The sequence below is a fragment of the Sinohyriopsis cumingii genome, chromosome 1 (genome assembly GCF_028554795.1).
Source record: "Sinohyriopsis cumingii isolate HCF-2022 chromosome 1, ASM2855479v2, whole genome shotgun sequence".
Classification (NCBI taxonomy): Eukaryota; Metazoa; Mollusca; class Bivalvia; order Unionida; family Unionidae; genus Sinohyriopsis; species Sinohyriopsis cumingii.
In genome coordinates, this window is record NC_142961.1 from 129,274,281 (window position 1) to 129,300,290 (window position 26,010).

Below are 26,010 nucleotides of genomic sequence, written 5' to 3' on the forward strand. Positions count from 1 at the left end.
AGATATTCCGACGATTATTCTCCAAATGCTGGTCCATCAATGATATTCACGAAAGACATTGTGGATTGACCCAATAACATTATCCTCGTCTAGGTCCTAACTGTAACGGTGGAGTAAACTTCGCGGTAGTCGAAGTGTACTCGTCAACGTCAAAACAGATTTTGATATGGGATTCACAACGCACCGATCACAAATTAACGACCAGGGCCAATTTTCCTGTGTGATTCTACCCTAGCATGGTTTTGCTTTATGCAGACAGTTTCATTCCAGAATCGAATTGGACAGTTAAAACAACCTATATTAGATGGACCGATGCCATTATTCGAATACTTGGATCGATCGCGAGTAATAATCCCATGATCATTAAGCGTATTAAGCTTGGATACTAAATCATGTCGCTGCTAACAATCCGTGACAAAATCACATCGGGGAAGCAATGCAATACCAACAGCACTGGTAGACAGCCAAAATGCTTCCCAAATAAATGCCATTTTAAAGATATGATATTGGGTCAGTATATACGACCCTTGACATTGGGATGGAGGAGGATGAGTCAGAAAGACAAAGCTGACTAACATATATATTTGACTGGATCTATGAATAAATATATGACTGGGTTTGGACAATACTTGCTTTTTAGTCAGAACAATGAATGATGCGATCCGAAGCTGGTGTTGCGTCTTACAGGATATGAATTGTTTCATAATATTCCTAGAAGTCATGGATGATTCAATCATACGTTACATCACTCTGCTGAACAAATGACCCTATATCAGCTTTAGAAATTATACAGTGTCGTGCTCTCTTATTTGTCAATGTTTTATGTTTCAATGTGACACATTTATGTTTAGCCAAAGTGAGCAGAGATGCCTCGTACTTCTATGAACAATACAATAGCTAACACTATCAACCAAGCTGTATTTGTGCAATCCCCAGTCGACCCGAACATCCGCGATTTGACATCGCGTTGAAGCAGCTGTGAGTTTGTTATAGCTGGCCAAATTTTCGTTCGAAGTCGTTTGGATGTTTTCCTGCGAATAATACAGTGTCGTTCTCTCTTATTTGTCAACGTTTTATGTTTCAAGGTAACACATTTCTGTTTAGCCAAAGTGAGCAAAGTTGCCTCGTACTTGTGTGAACAATGCATATAGCTAACAATATCAACGACATTATATTAGTGCAATCCCCAGTCGGCGACAATGACGTGACTACAAAGCAACAAATAGACATGACAACATCGGTAACCGACAATACATTAACCACACATTGAGTCGAATAAGACGTACATATAAGCATTTTCACCCGATTGTGCAGTAAATGTTAGGAACGTGATAGGGAGTCTGATGAATTGTTTATATAACCCGCCTTGATCAACTCGAATCCTATTGATATCTATTCGCAACTTGGTTTTGTTTTCGTAAAAATACATACCAGGTGGTACAATTCCAGACTGGATACTTGTTTGAATTCTAACTTGCGCATACGCAGTCGAGCAAATCATCTGAGCTAAAACACAGACTTCGAGATATATATGCAGATGTACATGAATGTAACACTGATGCATCAGTTCACAAACAAAAACTTGTTGTTGCAATCACGATTACCTAGAAAGACTGGTTCGCCGTATAGGCTAGTCGTAGATCAGAATAGTATTAGGTTCTCCCGACAATATCAATTTGTTGGGCGGGTGACCACCTGTCGGTAGCAGTGATGAACTTAGCGCATACTATTTAATCAATGACAACAAGCATACGTACACATAAAGGGTAAGATAAATGGCTGATCTAGTCGACGCTTATGTGGCAGCTCTAGACTACCGTGATGTAATCATGCGCCACATAAACGCGATCGCAGATGAATTATATATATACCAACTAAAGACGAATTCGAGAAAGAAAAAGTAAATTGATCCATTGAAATTTAGCTTTATCAACAATCTAGAATGTGGAAGTCGTCACACTGAATCGGGAATTTTCGTTATCACATCGACACTTGCGGTCAATCTCTTTTGTGGCCACGTTTGTGTTATGTATCAGTTGTCGGACGGCAAAGAAGCAGAACAAGGATATATATTGCAAAGGTGTCTGTGCCTCCTGCATCACTATCGTTTGACAAATTCAACAGCAATAAATCGTTACGTAGAAATATTTATCGTATTTTTCTCTGGCTGCGATCCTGACGTTCTTTGGAATGCCTAATATAAGCCCGACGACGTAGTGCCGTTATGTGGTAGCGTGTTATACAACTAGTGTTTATGGGTGCAGAAAATATTAAGTCGTACCGTTTTAGCGATTTGGACATCCCAGACGTGAACTCGTGCGTGTTGAGATCACTGGGCCGCTACAAACATTTGATAAACCCAGATTTTCAGAGCTCTTTTCATTATAGTTTCAACAGAGTCTTCATCCACTTGGCCACCACCTTAATTCACCAAGCGATGAGGAAATGAATAGAAAAAACAATATTGTAATGGCACTAAAGATGTGGCTGAGAATTATGCAAATGCAAATTGATGCAATATCTCATGTTAGACCGTCGATACCCTCATATTTAAACATTACATTGTTTGTATCGAAAAATGTTCAATTTACATATGGAGCGGTCATAATTACTTAATATTTAGTATATACCAGCTGATCACGTTTATCATCGCTAACGGCGACACTTGATAATCTGCCAGTATTAAAATGGAATAATTAATGTTATGTAAACGAGCGTGCTGCTTGCTGCATGAACCATTAATGGATGACTGTCGTGAACCAATAAAAGCTCCAGATGTAAGTACCACATACGTGCATTGGAGAATCATACACGAACATAAGTTCTTAGCCAGCAAGCGCAGATTATACTGCTACCTTTGAATATATTTGTGATTGAGATCTTGCTGAAACATGAGCCACGCCACAGCTACATAATCCCGTTGCACGACACAAAATTGCTTAACTGCGTAACGCTGTAGGTTCTGGTAAAATAACACTGGTGATGCCATTGTTTAGAGGAGACAATATGGTTGTGCTGACTCTCACACATACCTCGCGAAATACGTGCAATATTACATAAATGTTAAATCTCAAACTTATAGTTTATTTTGATTGCTTGCTGACACGTGGACTCCTACCGAAATGGGGAAGAAAAATATATGTCACGTTATCATCTGGGATGTAATTTGTACCGTACACATAAACACGACGGAAATACTGTTCGCTTGGCTAGCTACTAACAAGGTCAGAATTATCGAGTATGGAGATTTCAGTCAGGCCAAACTGTGGATGAATACCTTGAGGAATTGGTTGGTCAAGCACATTGATTACTATGAATAGGTACTGGATGGCGTTTGTTCAAATTAGCGCCAAATCAACGCGATGACTAAGAACATTAAACGATTGTTTAATCGTGATACCGATTTTATCACTGAGTTAGAAAACAAACAAGAACATTGTTGCACTCGATGCAATGCCGAAATCCAAATACCATACGACGATTGATAATGAGCTTGGTCACATACAATGAAATGTGGAATTGATATTTCTTGAATGTAAGCGGGTTTGAGGTACCACTAACTTGTTGATTTCTATGAATAGGTGCTTGATGATCATAGGGCCAAATACGAATAATTTCAAAGTTCGGAAGCACTTGAAATCTGATAAGTACAATATCAGGAAATGATTAGCGCTACTGCATAAACTTTGGTGAAAGATTTTGTAAAACAGTGGGCCACGATAATGTAATCGTCGCATCTCGTAATAGAAAACCATCATGCTGGACTCTAAGATACGAAATCATGATTTATTTACCACATGGTTTAGCAATGTCAGCTCCAGTTCGTGTTTAGATAGTTGACAATCCCGTTGCATGGTCCAACGTGGCATACTTAGCTGAATCGAGGGTTAAGTGCATTTCTCAGTTAGGGGAATATTTTGTGACCATCAATCAAACATCACATCATCAACGACAACAAAATCCAGTTCATGTTGCGAGAATACAAATAAATTGGCGTGTGTGACCATGATACCTGTTTTACCACGGAAAAAATAACAAGAACATTATTGCGCTCGATGCAACGCCTAAATGTTATGGAAATGTGTACATGGCGATCCAAACAAAATATTATATAGATGATTGATAATCAGCTTCGTCACATATGATGAAATATGGTATTGACGTATCTTGAATGTGACCGCATTAGAGGAACCACTAACGTTGTTTTGTAACATCCAATTTGCTGGTAGCTTTGTATTTTTTTGAATTTTCTGCAGCTGTTCCCAAACAAATCCAATATAAGGAGCAGGTGATTCTTGTCGGTAAACCATAGTTTTACTGCACATGCCATGATGTAATTTGTCTGCATGGTAGTGCTCCAGATTGGATTGCTTACATTTTCTTTATCACCTTCCACTTTTCTAGGCTTAGAAAGATAACTGACTGGCTGCATAAAACAGATTTTTTATCTACCAATCGTGTCTACAATCGCCCTTTTTTCCAATTGCGAGGCGGGTTTCATTGTTGTTTAACGCAGCAACAACACCAGTAAGTATTACCACCTAATATGGATATCGTCCTTCAGTTATAGTGTTACACATCTACATCAATAATCCCTAAACATGTTGATGACCAAATTATCGCGCGTCAAGTATTCCATCAAATCGTTCAGCAATTACCTGATTACGAAATATTAAAGTGTGTCCACGTCAAAATAATACATTATGTCCCTCCAAGAAATCCTTTGCCAGGATCATTCAGAAATAATATTGGCCATGTGAAACGACCACTATTATAAATTCGTGTAAACGTCTTTCAGGTGAGAGCATCTTTTTGTCTTTGTGCATGCAACATCAACATCTGTTAACACGTATCTGTATGTGTGTATACGAATCTACTGATCACGTACTGCATCGTGCGGCAAAATCAAGATATCTTGCTGATGAATTTCCTTGGGAGCGCTAACATCAAACCATCCATGTTGAACAGTTTTTGATGCAAGTAGATACATCTACCTGATTGCCTGTTGGACAAACTACTTGGTTCAACTCACTTATGAGCGTGTTCTGCTTTTCTAATTGGTGAATTAAAGCCGAGGTACGTTTCCTGTACTCGATTGGACTGTAAATAATCGATTGCATTTTAACTTACCTGCTACAAGTAATTTACATTTCATTGCCGATGTTATCAAATAATGTGGAAGCGATTCTTTTAACTCGCACTTTAAAACTAGTGTAATTTGTGAATCCGTTTTACAGCAGCAATGTATCATTGTTATAAATCCATAATTTTAGGCGACATTGTGATGATAGCAAGCGACATCGGTTTGATTAACCGGTGCTTCATCAGCGTGTTGTCAATTTTGCGCATCAAATAGGATATCTAATCGTGTACCTAATTTTTCCCAGGGAAGATGTTTTTCAAAAGACATTTTGCCCATGGCATTTTACTAGGCGCCTGTGTTATATCGGTACTGTGGCTCACCAGCAAGTCACTTGCAAGTACGCCACGACATGGAGTCTGCGCATTGATAATACTATTTTTCGCAAATATTGCGCATATGAACCTGTAATTTAACGTCATTATTGTTGTGGATTTGTTTGTCTCAGAGATATTTCTACATTAAACACAATATAAAATTATATAAACGATGCCTGCGACCAACGTGGAAACTATTGAATTGTCAGCAATTCGAGAAAGACCCGCAGTTAAACATCATCCATTGCATGCTATATTCTACCATGCTATTGTTATTTGGCTATCGGGAACTGGTAAAACTCAGTTGTTGTTAAACCTGATAATGAGATGGTTTAAATGGGGATTTTATTTTAGTTCCACCACCTGCCGATGATCAGCAATACTACCATCATGCGTACGGTTTTTAACACAGCGATTACGAAATCAAGCAACGTCAGATTTGAAGGATTGTTGAACGTGTCTGAATTTATCAAATATATCAGTGAATATATCGCTTGGTGATTTTGATGAATATATCATTAACCTAGTCGCGTATGACATCATACTGATTCGCTAAACAAATCCAACAATAATTGTTTTCACGAGGCAGAAATAAAAACACCGATATCTTCAATGTGACATAACGATACACTCAAGTGCACATAGTGATCAGAGACAACTGTAATGTCTGGTCGTGTAACAGAGATGATACCCATAAGTTGATAAATATTCATTTGACCTGGTGATCGTGTGTTATGGACAACAACCGATTTAGCTATTTCTTTCCACAAGCGCAACAGCATTGACATGGATTTGCTACGATCAATCTTGCTACGATAACGCATTTCAAACCTGACTGATTTATTCGATATGTAATTGTTGCACGATTATTGATCCACTATTCAATGTGATGGCAAACATTTTTAATGCACACATAAGAATGTGCACTTTCATGTTATTGTTACCCGTTGCAAGGAACATCAATAATGGTGGTGCTATGTGCGTGCTGGTGGGCCGCATCGCCTGCAATTCATGGGTGGAGGTACCGCAGGCGAGAAAACAAAATGTGATCTCCCTCAGAGCTTTGTTGTACAGGTATACCAAACAAATACTAAGGTTTAAAATCAACCTTTCTCTTGAAGGCATTGTTATGTACAACGACGACTGGAAGGTCATTTGGTCAATACTGCAGCAGCATAATGGACAAGGGGTAAAGCCGGCGCTAGAAATCACCAGAAACTCCACAAAACCAATAACGATGGGGTTACCCTTCCTGCTTTCATATCTATCTATCTATTTATATATCTGTCTATCTATACACATATATATATATATATATATATATATATATATATATATATATATATATATATATATATATATATATGAATAATCAAAAACGTATCAAATTTATTCAAATAGTTTATTGTATGTAGATGTGGTTATTATACAATTGCTAAGAATATTATTATTTGTTGAATTTTTGAGTACACTCCATATTCCTCGTATGCAAAATGTACGTATTCAAAGCCATTATTGTTATGGATCAGAATACTGTCTCTTCTTTTTCGCTTGTATAGCAGTAATCAATTTCGTATTAATAGGCTATGTTTAAATCATCTAATTATAGCATCTAACATTTGCTTCACACAAAACATCATGAGTATACGATATCAAAATATAGACATAAGACATGCTAACATTCAAAGTACACATTCTAATTTAAGCATATATGATGATACAACTACACTAAAACAGAATATATATTTAGACACTTGCAAATAAATTCATGCCTAATTTTATAAGACTTGCATAACTGCGATATTATGACCTACGAGAACTAAACTTGTTTTGATGTTTCCATGTGTATCTAAGACAAACTATGTATCAATATTTACATTTGTCAAAAATATTCGATTTGACTTTCAATGTTCTAACTAACCATTTTATAATAACCTGGCAGAAATATATCATTTTATTTTTAGGTTATGTCTCTTGGGAAATAGTGAGTTATTATTTTATATCAATTTCATGTTTTTTTTTTGTCATTTAATAAAGGTTGTGATATAATTTGGTTTTACATATATATTGGTCCGCGCAAATATGTATAAATGTATGTGTTTTTCTCGCTTTATAGTTACTCGAATATATAACCCAAAGTGAGGGCCATTCCATTGAAAAGTACGGCAAACATTAAGATATCTACAAAAATTCATAAAATAATTACTAATTGAATATTACAAACACGTCGATAGAAACATATGCACGTTGTTTAGTTTTTGCAATCTTACATTATTATCGAGATCACAAAACCTACATATTGCGAGAATGATATTGCAATTATCCAATTTGGATTTAAAAAATGTTTAAACATGTGTATATTGAATCAATGACAGAAGTTGCTATCATGTCAGATGATCTCAAATGTCCTTCAGAATTCAGCATTGGGATAAACTGAAGTGAACGTAGCAATCACATGAAAATAGCGATATGATACTAATTTGATCACTGAAATCAGTTCAGCAAATTTGAGGTCACATAACCAAGCATTCTGAAGATTTAACACAATGTACGAAATATTTGTTTCATTTAAGTACAGGAAACAACCGGTATATGCTTGCATGGACAATTGTACATTTCTCATAGTTAAAACACATAATAAGATATACTCATTGTTTTTTCTCCGTTAACTGTATATTGTCAGAATCGTTCAGTGTTTTGCGATATTGCACACCTTCATCTTTCATAAAGGAACTAATTTCAATTGTAAACAAACAATAGACTGATACGACAGCACTTTTGATTTGTAAACTAATTGTGTACCCTCGTGTAGTAGGCGCTTTACGTTGTGGTTGTTTAAATTTGTTTCTGAATGAAGTAAGGCATACCAGCCGCTTTGGCATATTCCACGTTAACGTTTTGATACAATGTTTCGGATTTAGGCTTGCTATACAATAGACGCATGAAAGAGTTCTTTCAAATAACACAGGAGTGACCGGGCATAAACTGTCTTCTTTAGCTGCTGATAAGAATGACCAAAAATACACTTAGTTTTGCATCCTAAGTTCCCTCAAAATGAACTTTCTTTGTTCTGCAAATCCGAATCACATGAACCAGGTCATAGGTTCCTTATTTTGATTACACATTTCGACATTGTACTATAATTTCGTATATAAGTGCAATTACACCCTCTTTACTGCACTCAAAATGTAATAAGCATTCAATTCTATAGCGTCTTTGTGATAATTGTAATTGAAAGAATATTTTCCCACATTATGGTTTTAAACATTCAATGACAGAAACAGAAACACATTTGCAGATGTCAACACCCTTCTCCATCGCTTCTTCAATCCGATGTATTTCATGTGGAATTGTCACATATGAATCCATTCCATAAACACAAAATTTCATAGAATCGATATAAATACAATAAAAATCTATTCATTCCAGGTCAAATGGAAAAATTGTTGAATTGCGCATTAATTCACAATATGACTCAAAATTTCAATTTTAACTAGACACTCAATGTTCTTTCGAACGTAATGTCGAGCGCGCATAATAATGTTGTTGTTGTGTAATGATCAATCAGCGCTTGTGTTATTAGTTTGGAGTACGGAGTCCATTCAGTTACTTTGTTTATTGTAGTGTATTTGTAATAAAATTAGCATATAATAAAATTTTTACAGCATTGTGTGGAAAAATATGATCTCGTTTTATTGGATGGATATACTTTACTCCCAAGGTATTTACATCCAAAAATCTCGTTCATATTTTCCCATATAAATGCAGTAACTTATAACTATGATACATAGTATTATGAAAATGTGCCACAATAGTTACAATTAGACATTCTCACGCTTGGCTCATATTGATCAAAATACAAGTACATAAGAATAAATTGTGATTTGTGATGAAACGCCTGTGGTTTCTTGGAGAGGATAAATGCTATACCATAGTATATGAATGTAAAATTAAAATTGTTGAATTTGTGGATTAAAGAGCTATAGGGTATACAAGACCAAACACTAATAAAAAACAGATTACCCGTGTATTCTTTATACAGGTAATGTTTGAAACAAGCAATGTTAAGTATGGCCTTACTAACAAAATGAACGGGATTTAATAGGCTCTACCAATTTAAGTACAAAATTTGGTTGAATAAAATTTGTATGGATACGAGAAACAATCAATTATGTCCTCCTAGACTTTTCGCTCTAAACGTGTATTTGTATGTGACAAAAGCAAATTTTAAGTAAACTGTGAGTTATGTGTTTATTTGTTTAAGTGCAGTCAGCTTATTCACAGTCCTGTGAAATTAGAGTAGGTGTCAAACTGATCAAGGTAGCTCAATACAGCATCGTAGCAGAACTTGAACTGATCCTGAAATGATTACAATTTGAAACTAATTGAAACGTCTATCTATCTATCTATCTACCTATCTATCTATCTATCTATCTATCTATCTATCTATCTATCTATCTATCTATCAATCAATCTATCTATCTATCTATCTATCTATCTATCTATCTATCTATCTATCTATCTATCTATCTATCTATCCATCTATCTATGTATATATCTATATATTTTTCAATCTATCTATCTATCGATCTATCTATCTATCTATTTATCTATCTATCTATCTGTATATCGATCTATCTATCTGTCTGTCTGTCTATATATATATCTATATATCTATCTATCTAGCTAACTATATATCTGTCTGTCTGTCTATCTATATATCTATCTATCTATATATATATTTATATATCTATCTATCCATCCATCTATCTATCTTTTTATCTATATATATATCTATATCTATATATATATCTATATATCTATCAATCTATCCATCCATCCATCAATCCATCCTTCCATCCATCTATATATATATATATATATATATATATATATATATATATATATATATATATATATATACCTCTTTCTCTATCACTCTATATCTATAACTTTAGACTGTAGTATTAGTACACACTTAATACGTCTTTGAATACCAGCCACTGCTCTATCACATTAATGTCTTATGCATTTACTGTCATATATTCCGATTGTAGTAATTGACAAGTTATGGTCTTAATGCGTCTAAGCATATTCTCTGAAGCGCTTCTTTGCACTCCTTTTCTTGATGCAGGTACTGTTCATATTCTCCAAGTCTTTATTTTGTACGGTACAGTTAAACTTTTTCCAAATGGATTTGTATTTATATCTTTTTGTTTTTGTTAGAACATCCCAGTAATAAATGGCTGATTACACCGTGCAACAATTAATTTTGTTCCTTGGTAATAGATGGTAGTTCCTAATTGCCAATACCTCAGAAATATAGAAAATGACCATTATTCCCCAATAACTTTTCTTTCGTGACCATGACAATAACATTTTGAAATTTACCTATTTTCCAGAACTTTCCAGTAATGTAAATATTAGCATAAATACAGGAACAATAAAGCCCACCAATTCTGATTAGTTTCAGCTGGATACATATCTTCATTTCTGTGAGATGGCTTTAAGAGGCTATAAGCATCAGGCATACGCATTTTGCTATGTCTGTGGCCAATTTATCAAGATAAGAGCGAAGGTTTACTCTGTGGAAGCATCTGCTAAGATGTGTGAGGCCTACAAGGCATATTTCGGGGATCAAGACAATTCCTGGGTACCGCATTGCACCTGCGATTACTAAAAAAAGCCCTGGAAGGTAAGAAGGACAATCGTTTCTTGGAGTTTTAAGTTATACATTTTTTTTTTAGATTCAACAAGTTTTTAATTTAAAATGTTTTCGGATTTTCAATGTTATTAAAATATATCATATATGAAAAGTGTTGGGAGAATTTCTTACAAATTAGTAATGGGTGAAATAAATGATGGTACAGCATGGAAAATAGAGCCATGCAGTTCGTTATCCCAAGAAGGTGGCTGGAACCCACTGACCACTCTAGCAACTGCTACTTCTGCACGATGAACAGTTCCAAACATCGGACTGGCAAGAATGCACCGGCGCTATCATGTATCCGCAATTTCCTTCATCCTTCGCCCCGATGCCACACGGCCCTGACTTCCCCGTACCCACTTCTCCGGAGAGAGTGCATCCGTCTTTAGAAGACAGCAGCAATTCAGAGAGCTAGGAAGACGATGTAGAACCAGATAACAAATTCAAAGATGGAACTGAGAAAAACCCATACTACCTCAACCAAAAAGACCTCAAAAACTTGATCACAGATATTGGTCTCACCAACGCCATTGCCGAGCATTTGACATCTAGGCTGAAACAGTGGAACTTGTTGGATGAAAGTGTGCAAGTCGCAGATCAGCGGAAGCGTCATCAAGTTTTTTCAAACTTCTTCAACCGTCAAGATAGGCCCTGCTTCTGCCACAATGAGACCAGTCTGTTCGAGGCAATCGGAATCGCCTGCAAGAGATGAGTGTCTCATATTCATTGAAAGCTCATCCATGAACCTCAAAGCGGTACTGCTCCATAATGGGAATAAGTACACGTCTCTTCCACTGGCTCGATCGGTGCACCTAAATAAGGATTGCAATAACATGAAGACTTTTCTGAACCCATTAAGTTATGATAAGTGTGTCTGGGAGGTCATTGAAAGTTTCAAAATGGTGGCATTCCTAATGGGTCTCCAAGATCTTTTACCACGTTTCCCTGTTATATTTGCCTTTGGTACAGGAAGAACACCAAGGCGCACTACCACAGGTGAGACTGCGCACTGTGGAGAGGAACAACGTCAAGTGGAAGCCACATGTGGCCACTTCGGGAGGTTATAATGCCACAACTGCACATCAAATTGGGCCTTATGAGACAGTGTGTCAGAGCTCTAGATAAGGTGTCGGCATCCTTCAATTACCTTCAAGACTTCATCCCTATGTTGTCTGTGGCAAAGGTCAAAGAGGGTGTCTTCGTAGGACCACATATAAAGAAGATACTGAAGTGCTATGAATTCCACAACAAGCTCACTAATAAGGAGAAAACAGCTTGGAACAGCTTTGTCGCAATGGTTCGGTGCTTCCTGGACAATCACAAAGCCGACAAATATGTTGAGCTTGTTGAGACTCTGGTGACTCTGGTGAAGAAATACGGTACAATCGGGTGCAGGATGTTCCTCAAAGTCCATATCCTTGATGATCCTTTTGATGAATTCAAGGAGCACATAGGAGCGTACGCAGAGGAGCAAGGCAAGCGCTTCCACCAGGATGTACTGGACTTTGAACGCTATTACCAAGGATATTATAATGAGAATATCATGGGTGACTACATTTGGTGGCTGATTCGTAAACGGTATATGCAGTATAACCGTAAATTTCGAAAAACTACTCACTTCTAAACCGTGTATGGTCATTTTTTGCATTTCTTTAGTATAAATACTTGTTGATTTTGATTCATATAATTTGCCCGTTGTCGAATTGAAAATAAGGTATATCTCAAAATATCACTGTCCTGATGATATTTTGAAAGAAACGTTTGTGTAATAATAACAATGTTCCATACATTTTATGCATAACAAATGACAAAGTAACACTTCCTACCCCGGAACAAAAATTGTGTAGCATAGTGTTATAACCACCTCCTTTAACGCGTTTGAACGCAACTTCTTACTTCTATACAATATCGATCTGAAGTATCTTGATCGTGATTCACAATCATTAAAATTGTTTTGGTTATCATCATTATAAATATCGTCGTCTACGTGGTTTTCGTCATCTTAATTAAAATGCAAGACAGGTACAGCTCATTATTAATCATGTAAGCTGTTTTTTACAGTACAAGTCATTTGTTTAATATTCTAAGCTGCATTTATATATTGATATGTTTAAATTGCCTTAAGTTGCCTAAATTTGCAATTGGTGTTTAACACTTACTAGTTATTGCGGAATGTGTGAGCTGGACTGTGTGTATATATGTATGAGGTTAAATGCCTCTATGCTTTTTATAGCTACTGTTACATGACAAATATATGATATCTGTCATTATTTAGAGCACTTTATTTCCACATAATTAACAACCCGATACCATAATTCGGTCGAAACGTTTTCCTTGGTGAAATTATTTCCATAATTGCAAAGTAATACTATTGAAGCATTACACAAAGTAAATTTTCAGTTTGGTATACTATTCGTCTTAAAGCTGACATATTGTTGTCTTTACAAAAAATATAATGTAAACTTTTCATAACGCAATAGTTTTGTTGTTATTTGCATCGTACCACATTTGGTATGACTTGGGGTCGTCTACTTCTCATCTGTTTTATTATTTGTTCAACAGCAACATCCTGTTCGATCTTGGTTCGTTCCAACAAGGCGGAAATTACACAATACAGGCCGCTTCTTTCGGCGCCATTCCTGGTTGAAAAGAAAGTTATATCCATTTCGCCAAAAGAAAATATTTTATACGTTACGTCTGCTAAAAAACAATTACTGTTTCAGAGTTGGTTACTAATTGAAATAACCTCTGCCTAGTTTTACATATGATTTACAACATTTATAATTTTGTTTAGAAATATAATATATTCTACATATTTCTTGTAAAAACGAGCAACAGCTGTATATTCTAGTAAACAATGATGGTTAATGATAGCTATTGTTCTTGATATGACATATTTGTTCTTCATTATTCATATATGTCTATATAATCTTATGATCTGCCAGTCCATGACTTGAATGGATAAGGAATATTACAAATGTGTGTTACATAATATACTTGAACTTCAATATACGTGTATATTATCATATTACAATTGTTCTTGACATTTCATTCTTGAACTTTACTAAATACACATAATGGCTTATGATTAAAGATACAAACATCGTAAACCTAGTGTAAATAACAATTGTGAGACATTGAATTTGATTAAGGTTCCTATCTGGATAATACAAATTAACAGCGGACACGATGATTCATATTAATGTTGTATAGGTTTCAATTGGCTGAAATTATAATGTAAAAGGTTTTTAATGAGTCTCCAAAACCAGAAATAGAACGAAATAAGTCATCAGGAATGAGATATGCTATACAAGTTTTGTTATCTGTATTATACAATGGTCGGGTTATTGCTTGCTAATGTAACAAATTAAATGAATTGGAAATAGCATTACATGCAGTGCACAACGATAGGTTTGTTGCCCGTTTCTTGCTGCCATTTCTGTATTAGGTCAATCTGCTTCAGTACCGCTGACGGTGACTTGGGGAGGGGCTTCCCATCTGCCCAGTAGGTCGCTCTACTCAAACGCACTTTCCTAAGCTGGTAACATTCGAATACACATTAAAATATGCAACTATTAGAAAGAATCAGGGATTGATCCTGATGTTTATTAAACAATACGTACATATTCATGCAAAAATTGCAATTTTGGAAGTTAATGGCACTTAATATAAGTCGACTTGACTGTCATTTTTTATGCCACACAATAGGATGTATTATCATGTTATTTCTGGATTTATAATAAAAGCTAATTTTAATTTACAGCATTTACTTATTTTCATCGAATGCTACATTTATTGGTCTATTTTCACAAGCAGTAAAATAAAGCCATTAGGTCCAAATAAAGAATTGCTTGACAGACTGATGTGATAAGGTGATGGTAACCAATAAAAGAAAGTCTAATTTGAAGACAAAGTTTCAAAACAACTATTGCTAATTCCGTTAAAGCCGCTTGTTGTTATCAAATGCTACATGTCAGTCATTCATGCTAAGCACATCCTCCTGCTATCGGCTAAATTTGAAAGATGTTTAAAAGTTGGGAAATCGGGATTGATTACATAATATGACATAAGAGACGGAATGTTTGGCATCGATTGTGTGTTTCCTCACGTTAATCATAAACTCTGTATATATAATAAAAAACGGTATGCATGTTCCTTCATTGATATGTCACGACATGTATAACTTTAATATAAAGTCAAACTTGCTTGTCGAATTTCCTATTCATGAAACATTTATTCACATGCTTGCCTTTTGAACGGAGTTTAGCTTGTGTATTGGATTTGGTGAATAATCTCTTCTCATCTCTGCCAAACGTGACCTCTATAAAAATTAGTTTTTTTCCTTTTTGTCGCTTTTTACAATATTCTTTGCAAATTGTTAAACTACTTGTTTACTTTTTAGCCACTAGTTTTATTCATATTGATTACATTACTTTTAGGCACGTATGATTGAAACATGAAATCTGGTTTAAATGATGAAAGGAGTCCGGTCCAAACACATAATTGTTAGCTTCGTTATCGCTAACCAGTGGTCAGTCAATTATAGTATAGTGTATTGACGCTAGTTTGGAATATAAACTAAGCAAAATGTACACAACTAATAAGTAATTCTAACAATTTGAATGTATTTAGTGCTAAACTAAGTCATTACTATGCTTTAATTAACATTACTACTAACCATACACTTGTTTTCAACCTATACCCCTCTTTGATTTTGCTTTCCGATGGTCGGCTTGACCATAACCGTTACCATCATTCATAGGTCCATGAATATAGTCGCATGACACAGGTGAAAATCCACTATGTTCATTTTCCGCGGATGTTCCATCGTATCTTGTTATTATAGACCAGAGAGAAAGAAGAGAGAGAGAGAGAGAGAGAGAGAGAGAGAGAGAGAGAGAGAGAGAGAGAGAGAGAGAGAGAGAGAAATATGGTTTGTGAAATCTGGAAGATTTATCATAAAATAATTGTGTATTGTCATGCCATTTGTGTCTCTTTTGCTCGACTATTCTGCTACCTGACCAATCAAAACTATTAGATAGAATGTGACTCTGTAAGGGGAACGGCCTTAGGTCATTATTATGTTTATAACTAATCAGTTTTTAGAACCTTAGTATACGTTTAAAAAAAGAACGAATAAAAAGAGCTTAAAATGGATTACAATATATTTGCGCCTCGTAACCAAGAAATTTCGCGTATAGGTTGGAAAGGCTAATGTTGCAGCTTCGTATCATTGGCATTGTGAACACTGTAGATAAATCTGTGGAAAGTGTCAACATATCATTACCATAAACCAGGTTCATGCCTGTTGAATGGTGTTAAGTTGTTTTTCAAGGGTTTCATGAAGCCAACATTCGCTTTCTCTCGTATTCCATATTTTCGTGTTTGTTTTCCCTTTTCCGCTTGGGGACCAAATATGACTTAGATGTGCAAGGTTAAAACATTCGAGTTTTATTTCATTTACACGTTTCAAATTGTTATACCTTTATCACAAGAAAATCACCAACACATTGGTGATACAACAAAGGTTTCCTTATGTTACTGACCTCGTCATTGTAATTCAACAGCAGGGTATAATTTGTACACATGTCATTGGATGATTTACTTTCAAGAGTGATTCTGAATGGTAATATCTCTAACGTTTCATCGTCCTCTGCCCAATAGCGCTCTTCTTCCTACAGTAACGGAAGAACAACATTGTGAGAATTAAAAGACAAGGTACATTTATACTATGCATGAACACAATTCAAATCAAAGCATTAGCAATATTAAATATCAACTGTTCGCACAACAATGATTAAAAAGCTAGACTTAAAAGAGAAGCATGTAATGATCAAATAAGTCTGGCAACTTACCATGTGTTAAAACTGTTGAGTTTAATTCGTACAAAACCTTTAACAACTTAACATGATACGGTAGGCACGTGTTCCTCAAGTACTAATCTATTTAAAATCGAAACTTCACGCATAAGTAGGGCTCGTTTAACTTCCAAATTTAATTGCACTGTAAGTACCTATTAGCATCATTCAATAGTTCACAGTCGATGCATCCATGACGCTACCACATAATAAAGTGGAGAATCAACGCCATTCAAGCTTTACAATAGACTAGGTTGAATTTAATCATCAAATGTACTATAGAAACCATGCAAGTGAATATGAATATTACTCTTTTGTCATTGAATAGTTTGTGGTGTGCAGACATGCTTTGATAAAGTGACATGTTATTGTCATTTTATTCTTATAACTTTTTTTGCACCACTGCTGCTAGCACGTGGGGGGGTGAGGGCATTTGTGGGTAAGAGGGTGAGTGAGTCGGGGTGATAGTCTTGCAGATCACAGAACAAATATGCGCATATCACATTTACACAGACAAGTATTTTCAACACGGAACACATGAAAGGTATTGTGCTGTATGTCAATATAAGGACTATTTAAATCATATGCGCAAGAAGTGAATAACTTAATTGTAGCTACATATCGCGACCCTGACGGGACAATTTAATGAGAAAGATGTGTATATATGACTCAAGATGCAGTGCGGAAGAAACTGTGGGAGTCTAGTCTCAGGATTGTCTTGCCACCATTTTCACGATATTTCTAGCAGATTTTCCCTTTCAAAACATCGTGTGATAGTCCTTCACAGCATTTAAGATGACTTAATAAATAGTCACATATGCCCATTTGGAATCAAACTAGTTTAATTTTTCCAAAAAGAAAGAAAACCATTCTGTCACTAGACTTTCAGCGACTGTAGTCTTAAATTCAACGTTTGTACTTGAGCTTCCTATGTTGCCTGTCTTGCCGATATGCATATCTCACATCTTTTTGGACTGTTGCAATTGTGACTGCGTATGTAGCATAGACTTTGAATCCATCTCTTCCTCCCCCTTCCCCCACTGTTCTGGTATAATTATGAGCTGTTTCATGATCCTGCATTATCTGGTCACTAGCGGGACCTGTTAAACAAGAGTCTACATCGTTTGTCTCGTTAATTCCTTTGAAAGGAAATTTATTTATTGCTTTTATTTATTGCATGTGTTATGTATGCAATGTTTTCATACCCTCCACATTTGAACGGGAAGTGTGGCATTTATAGTAAATACATCCGTGGAAAGCACCGAACTATTACCAGTTTTGTAGCCCGGTGTTACATGTATTGCCAAGATGAAAATCGTGATTAAATTATTTACATGTCGAATTTGAAAGATTTTAAACCTATTATTCAATTTTTTCCTCGTGCTTAGAATTTTCATTAGACAAATCACGGTTCATATGTGTTCAATTGATTGTTCCAACGATAACAGCATCGTCGGTTACTTACGTTCAGGTTGGAATCATTAATGATTTAAGTTCTTGATCGCCAAAAAGAACAAGCTCGAATTGCCGTCAATATATGAGCAGACATTGTATCCAAATGTAGTAGTGAAGTCTGATGCTCATTACTTTGCACCTACGTTCAAATATTTGTCTGATAAGCCTATCCACAATTATGACTGTAATCTATTTTTGTGTACTTTCTTTTGCGTCTTAAGAGCATGATATGAAAGGCAACAGCTATGACCATCTATGGTACAGGTTCATGGCCCGACCGTTCCAGAATATCATTTGCACTCTCGGGGAATGCACTGAATGTCAAGGCAGCCATTATGTTTGGGCTGTACTTATTTAGCTATGTCCACATATTGCAATTTTTTCTATGAAGTCCCGTTTGCATAGATGTTTAAATAGATGATGTATAAAGGCCCTGTTATGGAAATCCGTTGAATTACTTGAAAAGATGAAAACATATCCTGGAAACATCAAAAGTGATGTCCAATCAAGTGACTTTCTTATTGCAAGTTTGCAAGTGATGATGAGAGGCACCTATTGGAAAATAATATATAACCATTTATCGTCCTTGGCTTCAACGTTACCTTCATTTCTGATAATGTATTCAGCATGACAATAGAGCTAACTTCAAACTGGTACACCATTCTCCAAAAATCCACGACTGTGTTCTGCAGCGGCGTTTGGGTGATAATGAAAATGTCATTCTCCATGTAAGCCTGTAATATATGTTCAGTTCTTTATGCAACTATACAACAATCTTAGCTTGTAAACATCGAAATATATATGTCTATAAATGGATATTTTTATCAAATACATTACAATGCATAATCCACTGGTAATTATAATTCAGTAGCCGCTTAATGGTTTATGCTTTCAAACAAAAGTAAAATAGTATATACCAATCATTTAGAGTTGTACTGAATCCATCAATTAAACCCACATTAATTTATGAAATAAATATTGCTTTATCCAGAGTGATGTTCGTTAATCACTTTAACTTTCTAATTCAGTTTACATCAGTTGATGTGACATGAATAATTGCCATTTCATCAAACAACGGTGAGCCTAATCCATTATATCATTCAGTACAATGGCATACTTGTATTATGCATGCTTGTACGCGTATGATAATTAGTTATTCTACACACGGATAAATTTCGGTGGTGGATTTCAATTCCATTATAAATCGTCCATTAAAAATTTGAAAGTTATGGCCACTTTGATTGACCAAGATGTAGAATAATTGTAATATTATTCCCGATAAGCAAGGCACACACAGGCAGGAAAACAGCATTGATGTACGAGTCTCTCCCTTTCACGTAGATATTTAAAAACGGACAATGGTTCTTATCTGAAAATGAAACGGTAAAAATGATAAGCTTTGTATATTTATGTAGAATGAAATACATATGAATACTAATATCTGATCAATTCATTTAATATTATATAAAATAAAACATATTATTTAATTTTTACATACAGAAGAAAGGCAATAATTTGATACGCGTTCTCAATTATGTTTTTGTGATTTGATTATGTTGGTTGTCGTGAATACCGAGAATAAATGACAAATTAGACAACTTTCAAAATATAATCTTGCCACTTGAAAAGCTAACTCCTTTTGATCAACTTTCCACGCTTGGAATATGGAAATATGGCTGAACTTTAGTATTTCACAAAAATATGATTGTTCCTGTTATACCTGGCAAAATGTTCGAGTATCTGTTTTTGTGACGATTTTCCATATTCTTTGCGTTTTCATACACGTCTTCTCCAGGATCGGATACGTACATGGGTAACTTCTGCATATAAACAAAGATATGCAGATTACATGAACTGGGCACGCCGATAATTAGTTATTACCTTATTGATGATATTAATTTTAACTTTCAGACGGTTGTTCTTTTTATTTGATATTTGTGATCGTTTTCTCCCCGTGAGTTAAGTGATACCTTTTTAATAATGTCAATCCTTAATTGGTTCTTCGACACGTTTACTCAAAGAAGATCCATTTTGCAGGTGTTTCGAAAATTCAAACTATAATTTGAAGGATCTGCACACTTGGTTCTAGCTGATAAGTGGAGGAAGTAACAGTGGTCAGTAAATAAACATACCACATACAGGTACTTTGAAAAAAGTTGTAAACTACCTAAGCAATGAAAGATGTAGATTATACGTTTTCATGAACGGTTATTTTAATGAGTCACGAGTACGCGAAATCACTGAATTTACCAGTAAACTCAGCGAACAGTCGATTTAATATATATTTTATATGCATGGGTTATTTGAAAGAGCTATATGAGAACATGAATCATTATGTTTATTATCCACAATAATTCTTATTATATTTATTTTTTATTCTGAATGCTGAGACATTGAAACATTTGTTCATGTTATACACACTGACAATATTTCGTACGGTTGCAACTCTATGTTCTTAAACAAAAAAAGAGAAAAAGCAAACACAAACTATCAAGAGTTATAAAATTCAATGAATAATTTATTTCCCCTAGAATTCAAAGTGAAAATTTCAAAACAACGTATTGTATTGTGAATTAAGCCTAAATTTATAGATTTCGGAAGATATTCTACCTCTGTTCCAAATTAATTCCAATGTTGAATGTACTGCTGTGTCGGTAGTTCGAAAGTGCTAACAATACTATAAAAAATAATGTGGACATTGTTTAGCGCATACTTTTTCAGAATTTCTAATCCCTTTGCAATATTAGACAACATGCACAACATAAAAACATATATAATGATATTATTACAAAAAAACATACACCGTGAAATTTAAAAAGGAAATATAAAACAATTACAAATATGCTGAAATACTGAGGGTAAGGAACATTATTTGTTATTGCAATTGAAATAAATGAGCTTAAAGAGCACTCTTGAATGAGATCAATGTGTCTTTGTGTCTATGTTCAGTGGGAAAGTCATTCCAAATTGCTGGGCCTGGTATGCAAAAGAACTTTTCCATATGACGTCGTTGTCGTAGTGGGAATGATGAGTATACGATTGTCAGAAGAGCAGCGTAAGTACCTTGCTGGTGTATAAACATGGGTGAGGTCGGATGGGTATGTTGGACTGGAGTCCTTCAGTGAAGCATAGCACATAAAACAAATTTTGTGTTTGATTCTGGATCGAATGGATAGCCAGTGTAGGGTACAGAACAGCGGGGCGGTGTGTTCTGATCGTGGTACTCTAAGTATGATCAGAGCAGCTGTGTTTTGAACTTTTTGACGTTTCTGAAGTAGATATTGAGATGAACCATATATAATTGAGTTACAATAGTCCAGTCTTGAAAGTACGTATGAACATACAATTGTTTTAGTGGCATCAACTGAAAGCTATTTGCGAATGGAGCTGATGCATCTCAGCTCAATAAATGCTGCCTTGCCTATGTAAATGACATGTTGGTGCAACGAGAGAGTACTGTCCAGAGTGATAGGTAGGTTTCGTACTGTCTGTATGAATTTAATGTTTGTGTTACTGATATTTATTGTTTGAGGTCAAACATGTGACTGATAAAGTATTTGTGTTGTGATCAGAATGGCCTCAGGTTTATCAACATTCATCTGCAGCATGTTAAATGTTATCCATGATTTCACATCAGGAATGCACCTATATACAACTTGTATTGTAGCATTAATTTCAGTGTTGTAGCTAGATTTGTATATTTGTGTGTCGTCAGCTTACAATTGGTAGGACACTGGATGGTAATCTATGACACTTGAGAGCGCTGAGTGTATATAATGAAGAGGACAGAACCATGTGGAACACCACAACGTAGATTAACTGGGCTGGAGTGCATTCCATTTGCAGAACAATGTGTTGACCAAATATAACCTGAACCACAGTTAGGATGTATCACGAATGCCAAATACATGCTGGAGACGGTGAATTAATATATCATGGTCTATGGTGTCAAATGCTACAGACAAATCAAGGAGGGTGAGGAGTATAATATTTCCTCTGTCCAAAGCAGAGAGAATGTCATTCACTAATTTTAATTGAGCAGTTTCAGTACTTTGCCAAGGGCGATATGCTAATGTGCCAGAAGTCGTAATTTGTCAAAAGGATATAATCCAAAATGTCATCAATGAATTCAGAATAATAACCAAAACTATGACCTTGTCCGAGAAGAATGACTGATCACTTTGTAATTTCTTCCCTTAAAAAAACTGAAGGCAGCTATGTGACCGATTTCACTTCGAAGTTAAGGTATGAATGAATAATCGTGAAGTAAACAACTTGACATACCATTCCACTTGACACAGGCTGCAATTACAATTTTCAGAAAGTAGTCTTTCCCATTAATGGAAAATGTATTTCTGGAACCTTCTAATGCAAGAGTCAAGACCGTACCCAAATGGAGGTAAATACATTTACAATTAATAATTATCTTAATATATAACTTAAAAGATACAAAAGCGCATTATGGAATTGGCTATATCAATATAAATTGTTAGTTAGGGCCGAACAATCTATAATCGAGACCAAAGTAAAAACACTAAATTATTTTTATACTCATCAAATAGACATGCGATACTAATAACATTATGTAAATGCCTTACGAATGAGACAAAATATACATGAAGCAATAATAAACTGTTATGCACGTGAAATTACATCAGCAATTAAATTATTTTTTTATTGATGTGTCTAGTGTCAATGTCGTATTCCTGAAATATGCAAATCTAATGAAAGTAAGGACTTGTGATAATTTAATACAATAATCGGATAAGGAGCTGAGTTAATATACACTTCAGCGTTTTGCAAAGCTAATATCAAAGCCAAATATTAGTTCCTGATTTTGAACTAATTCCTCTGGGGTTTGTATAATATTTTAAAAGAAAAAATCTGGTTGGTTCATAAACCTTTTGTCTTCTTGTATCATTACTCTGCCAAATTCAACATCACTTGCATCATCATACATTCTAAATGATTGTCAGAAATTTGGAGCTGTCAAAACTTGTGCACATTTAAGTATGGCCTCTAATTTATCAAATGCCTCCTGAAATTTGTTAGACCAAACACACTTTGTGTAACAAATTGGTCTGAGGTTGCGCCATTACATAAACACTTTGAGTACAATTTCCAATAACATCCATTCACACTCAAAACTCGCATTAGTAGCTGTTAATAACAGGCCCTAGGAATTCAGAGATAATCTTTACCCTAACTTCTATATGTTTGGCGTTAACATGTTATCCCACAATGTGCTCTAAAATTGTTACACAAGCATGGAAAAAAATCAATTTTACTTTAGTTAATCGTCACAATTGCATTACTGAGTCAAAAAAATAATTTCCAAACGTTTCCAAGCGACCTTTTAAGATATCATTGTAGATGATGAGGTCCTCTATGTAAGAGTTACATTTATGTAGACTAGATGCAGTTTCATAGGAAATGGAATCACTTTATATTAAAAACATCCTTCTGGAGTTAGGAAGGTCGATATTTAATTTGCTCCTTCCATTACTGGAATAGCCAGAACCCTTTCAAAAAGTTAGATTTAGTGATATATTTCGTATTTCTTATTTTGTCAAAGCAGTTATCTATTCTCTGCAATGGAAGTTAATCTGTTTTGGCGACAGTGCTCACTTTTCTATAGTTGGTGTCCACGCTGAAATCGTTATCTTGTTTCTGCTTTGTAAATAATTTTGCTTGTCTTTATGGAAACATTCTCTAGTACATATTGATCTTCAATCTTCAAACATTAATTTTGGAAAGGATTCATCCTGTTAGGATGCTTTTTGGCAAGTATATAATCTACAATTTAAGGACGTTGTAAATTGTATTAGTACATGTTGAAACATCCTGAAACAACTGCTCATATTCAAATGAAAATTGCTCTTTTCTTCCGGATCCAAGTGTAACAGTTTCTGGTCAACATTATTCAATAACTCTGAATCCAGAAGATTGGTGAAACAAATGTCACTAAAATACAATTGCATCCGTTCGTTTAAATACCCATTGTGTTGGCCAGGTACAACTAAATTTACTGAATGATTAACAACGCTATCTTTATCAGCATACCCTTTAACAGAGAGAATCCCTCCTCGCACACCCGGTGAGAAAGCATTGCGATTGTCGTGGCAGAACACGTGATTAAAAACGTTAAATATATTGGCCCCTGACAGCGTGTTACACGAAGAATCTGGCGGAAAAGTGTAGACCCAATCGCACCTCCCATAAATGTCCTTACGGAAGCGTAAATCGGTTTATATGGCACAGTTGTTCATCTTTTTGCCTGCTACATGTATTAATTATCAAATGTTAAGTAACATACTTCTTCTTCAACCGCATAAAGATGATAGTTATAATACTAATGAGTGCAAAACCTAACTATAAACTTCTTCACTTTTATATTTTGTCCTACCTTAATTTTATTTTTGAATGAGTAGAGTGAAGATCAATTCATGCTACTTCACAAACCTTGGCAACATATATCTGATATCAGAAACATAGTCAAGAATATTATTTTCTGCGTCATTTGTTGAACATAAACTTCTCTTTTAATAATTTCAGTGGCCAAGTGACAGTATTAAAAAAGGCTAAATCCAAATGATTCTTGAATTTTCACCCTACAAACAAACAGAAGTAAAGTAACACCCTCATCCAAAGCCATTCCTGCTTTAATGCAATATGACCGAATTATAATTTCAATAGTTGGGTGAAATGTTTCTAAGGGTCTTTGACCTTTAGGGTGGAAGGTAGATACCTTCAGTGTTTGGATGTCGTATTCATGTATCACTTGCTGAAAAATTTCAGATGAAATATTTGACACTTGTTCAGGCTAGACATATTTGGGAAGGTCAAATTATATTACAAAAATGTTTATCATAGCTTTTACTTTGGTTGTAGTTTTAATATTCCATTAAAGAAATCCTGTAGAGAAACACATTATGGTCAACATATATTGGTTGAATGACCTGGTCGTCGGTAAGGGACAGACACTCTACAATTATTCTGCTAAATGTTTCATTAAATGCAGAAATAGGTTGCAGATGAGCCTTTTCTAACTTCCGATTGGAGTTTCCTAGCATTTGACAAGGGTAATATGATCTACATTATTTTGAAACATCACTTTTAATTATGAATCAATAAAACTGATTCAATATTTGTTGATAAGTATAATTGATTACTAATGGACTCTGATATGGATTTATATGGGCTAAGCTAAGAATTACCAGAATAACTTTGGAACAACAATTGGCCAGCACAATGACCACAGTTTTGGAAATATCCCTCTCAGACAAACAGGAGATCTCAGAATCTTGTTCCTGTTCGACAACAAGTTATTGCTATTTTCAACATTTCATCTTTCCAAAGCTCTAGTAATTGTGCAAGTTGGGGGTAAATATGGGATTTAGTTTTTAAAAGTATTTGCTTTTCCATCCAGACATATAGTGTGTGCTAGAAGCGGAATAATCTTAATGACCTTTATAATATCTCCAGATATGTCATTGCCTAGGGAAATAATACTTTCATTTGCTAAAGACGTCA

The 26,010-nt window shown here is 35.1% G+C and overlaps 1 protein-coding gene across 1 annotated transcript in view; it reads right to left on the reverse strand.

Annotated features, from left to right (window-relative positions):
* Positions 1-6,847: 6,847 nt before the first annotated feature.
* LOC149807850 (uncharacterized) overlaps positions 6,848-26,010 on the reverse strand; it is a 209,530-nt gene continuing 190,367 nt past the window's right edge. The window contains exons 24-30 of the mRNA XM_089961139.1: positions 20,198-20,297; positions 19,773-19,846; positions 19,080-19,211; positions 16,711-16,839; positions 14,557-14,702; positions 13,668-13,803; positions 6,848-9,816 (exon numbers count right to left, since the gene is read on the reverse strand). Of these exons, the coding sequence (XP_089817265.1) occupies positions 9,736-9,816; positions 13,668-13,803; positions 14,557-14,702; positions 16,711-16,839; positions 19,080-19,211; positions 19,773-19,846; positions 20,198-20,297 (798 nt within the window). The 3' untranslated portion in view covers positions 6,848-9,735. The remainder of the gene's footprint in view (positions 9,817-13,667; positions 13,804-14,556; positions 14,703-16,710; positions 16,840-19,079; positions 19,212-19,772; positions 19,847-20,197; positions 20,298-26,010) is intronic.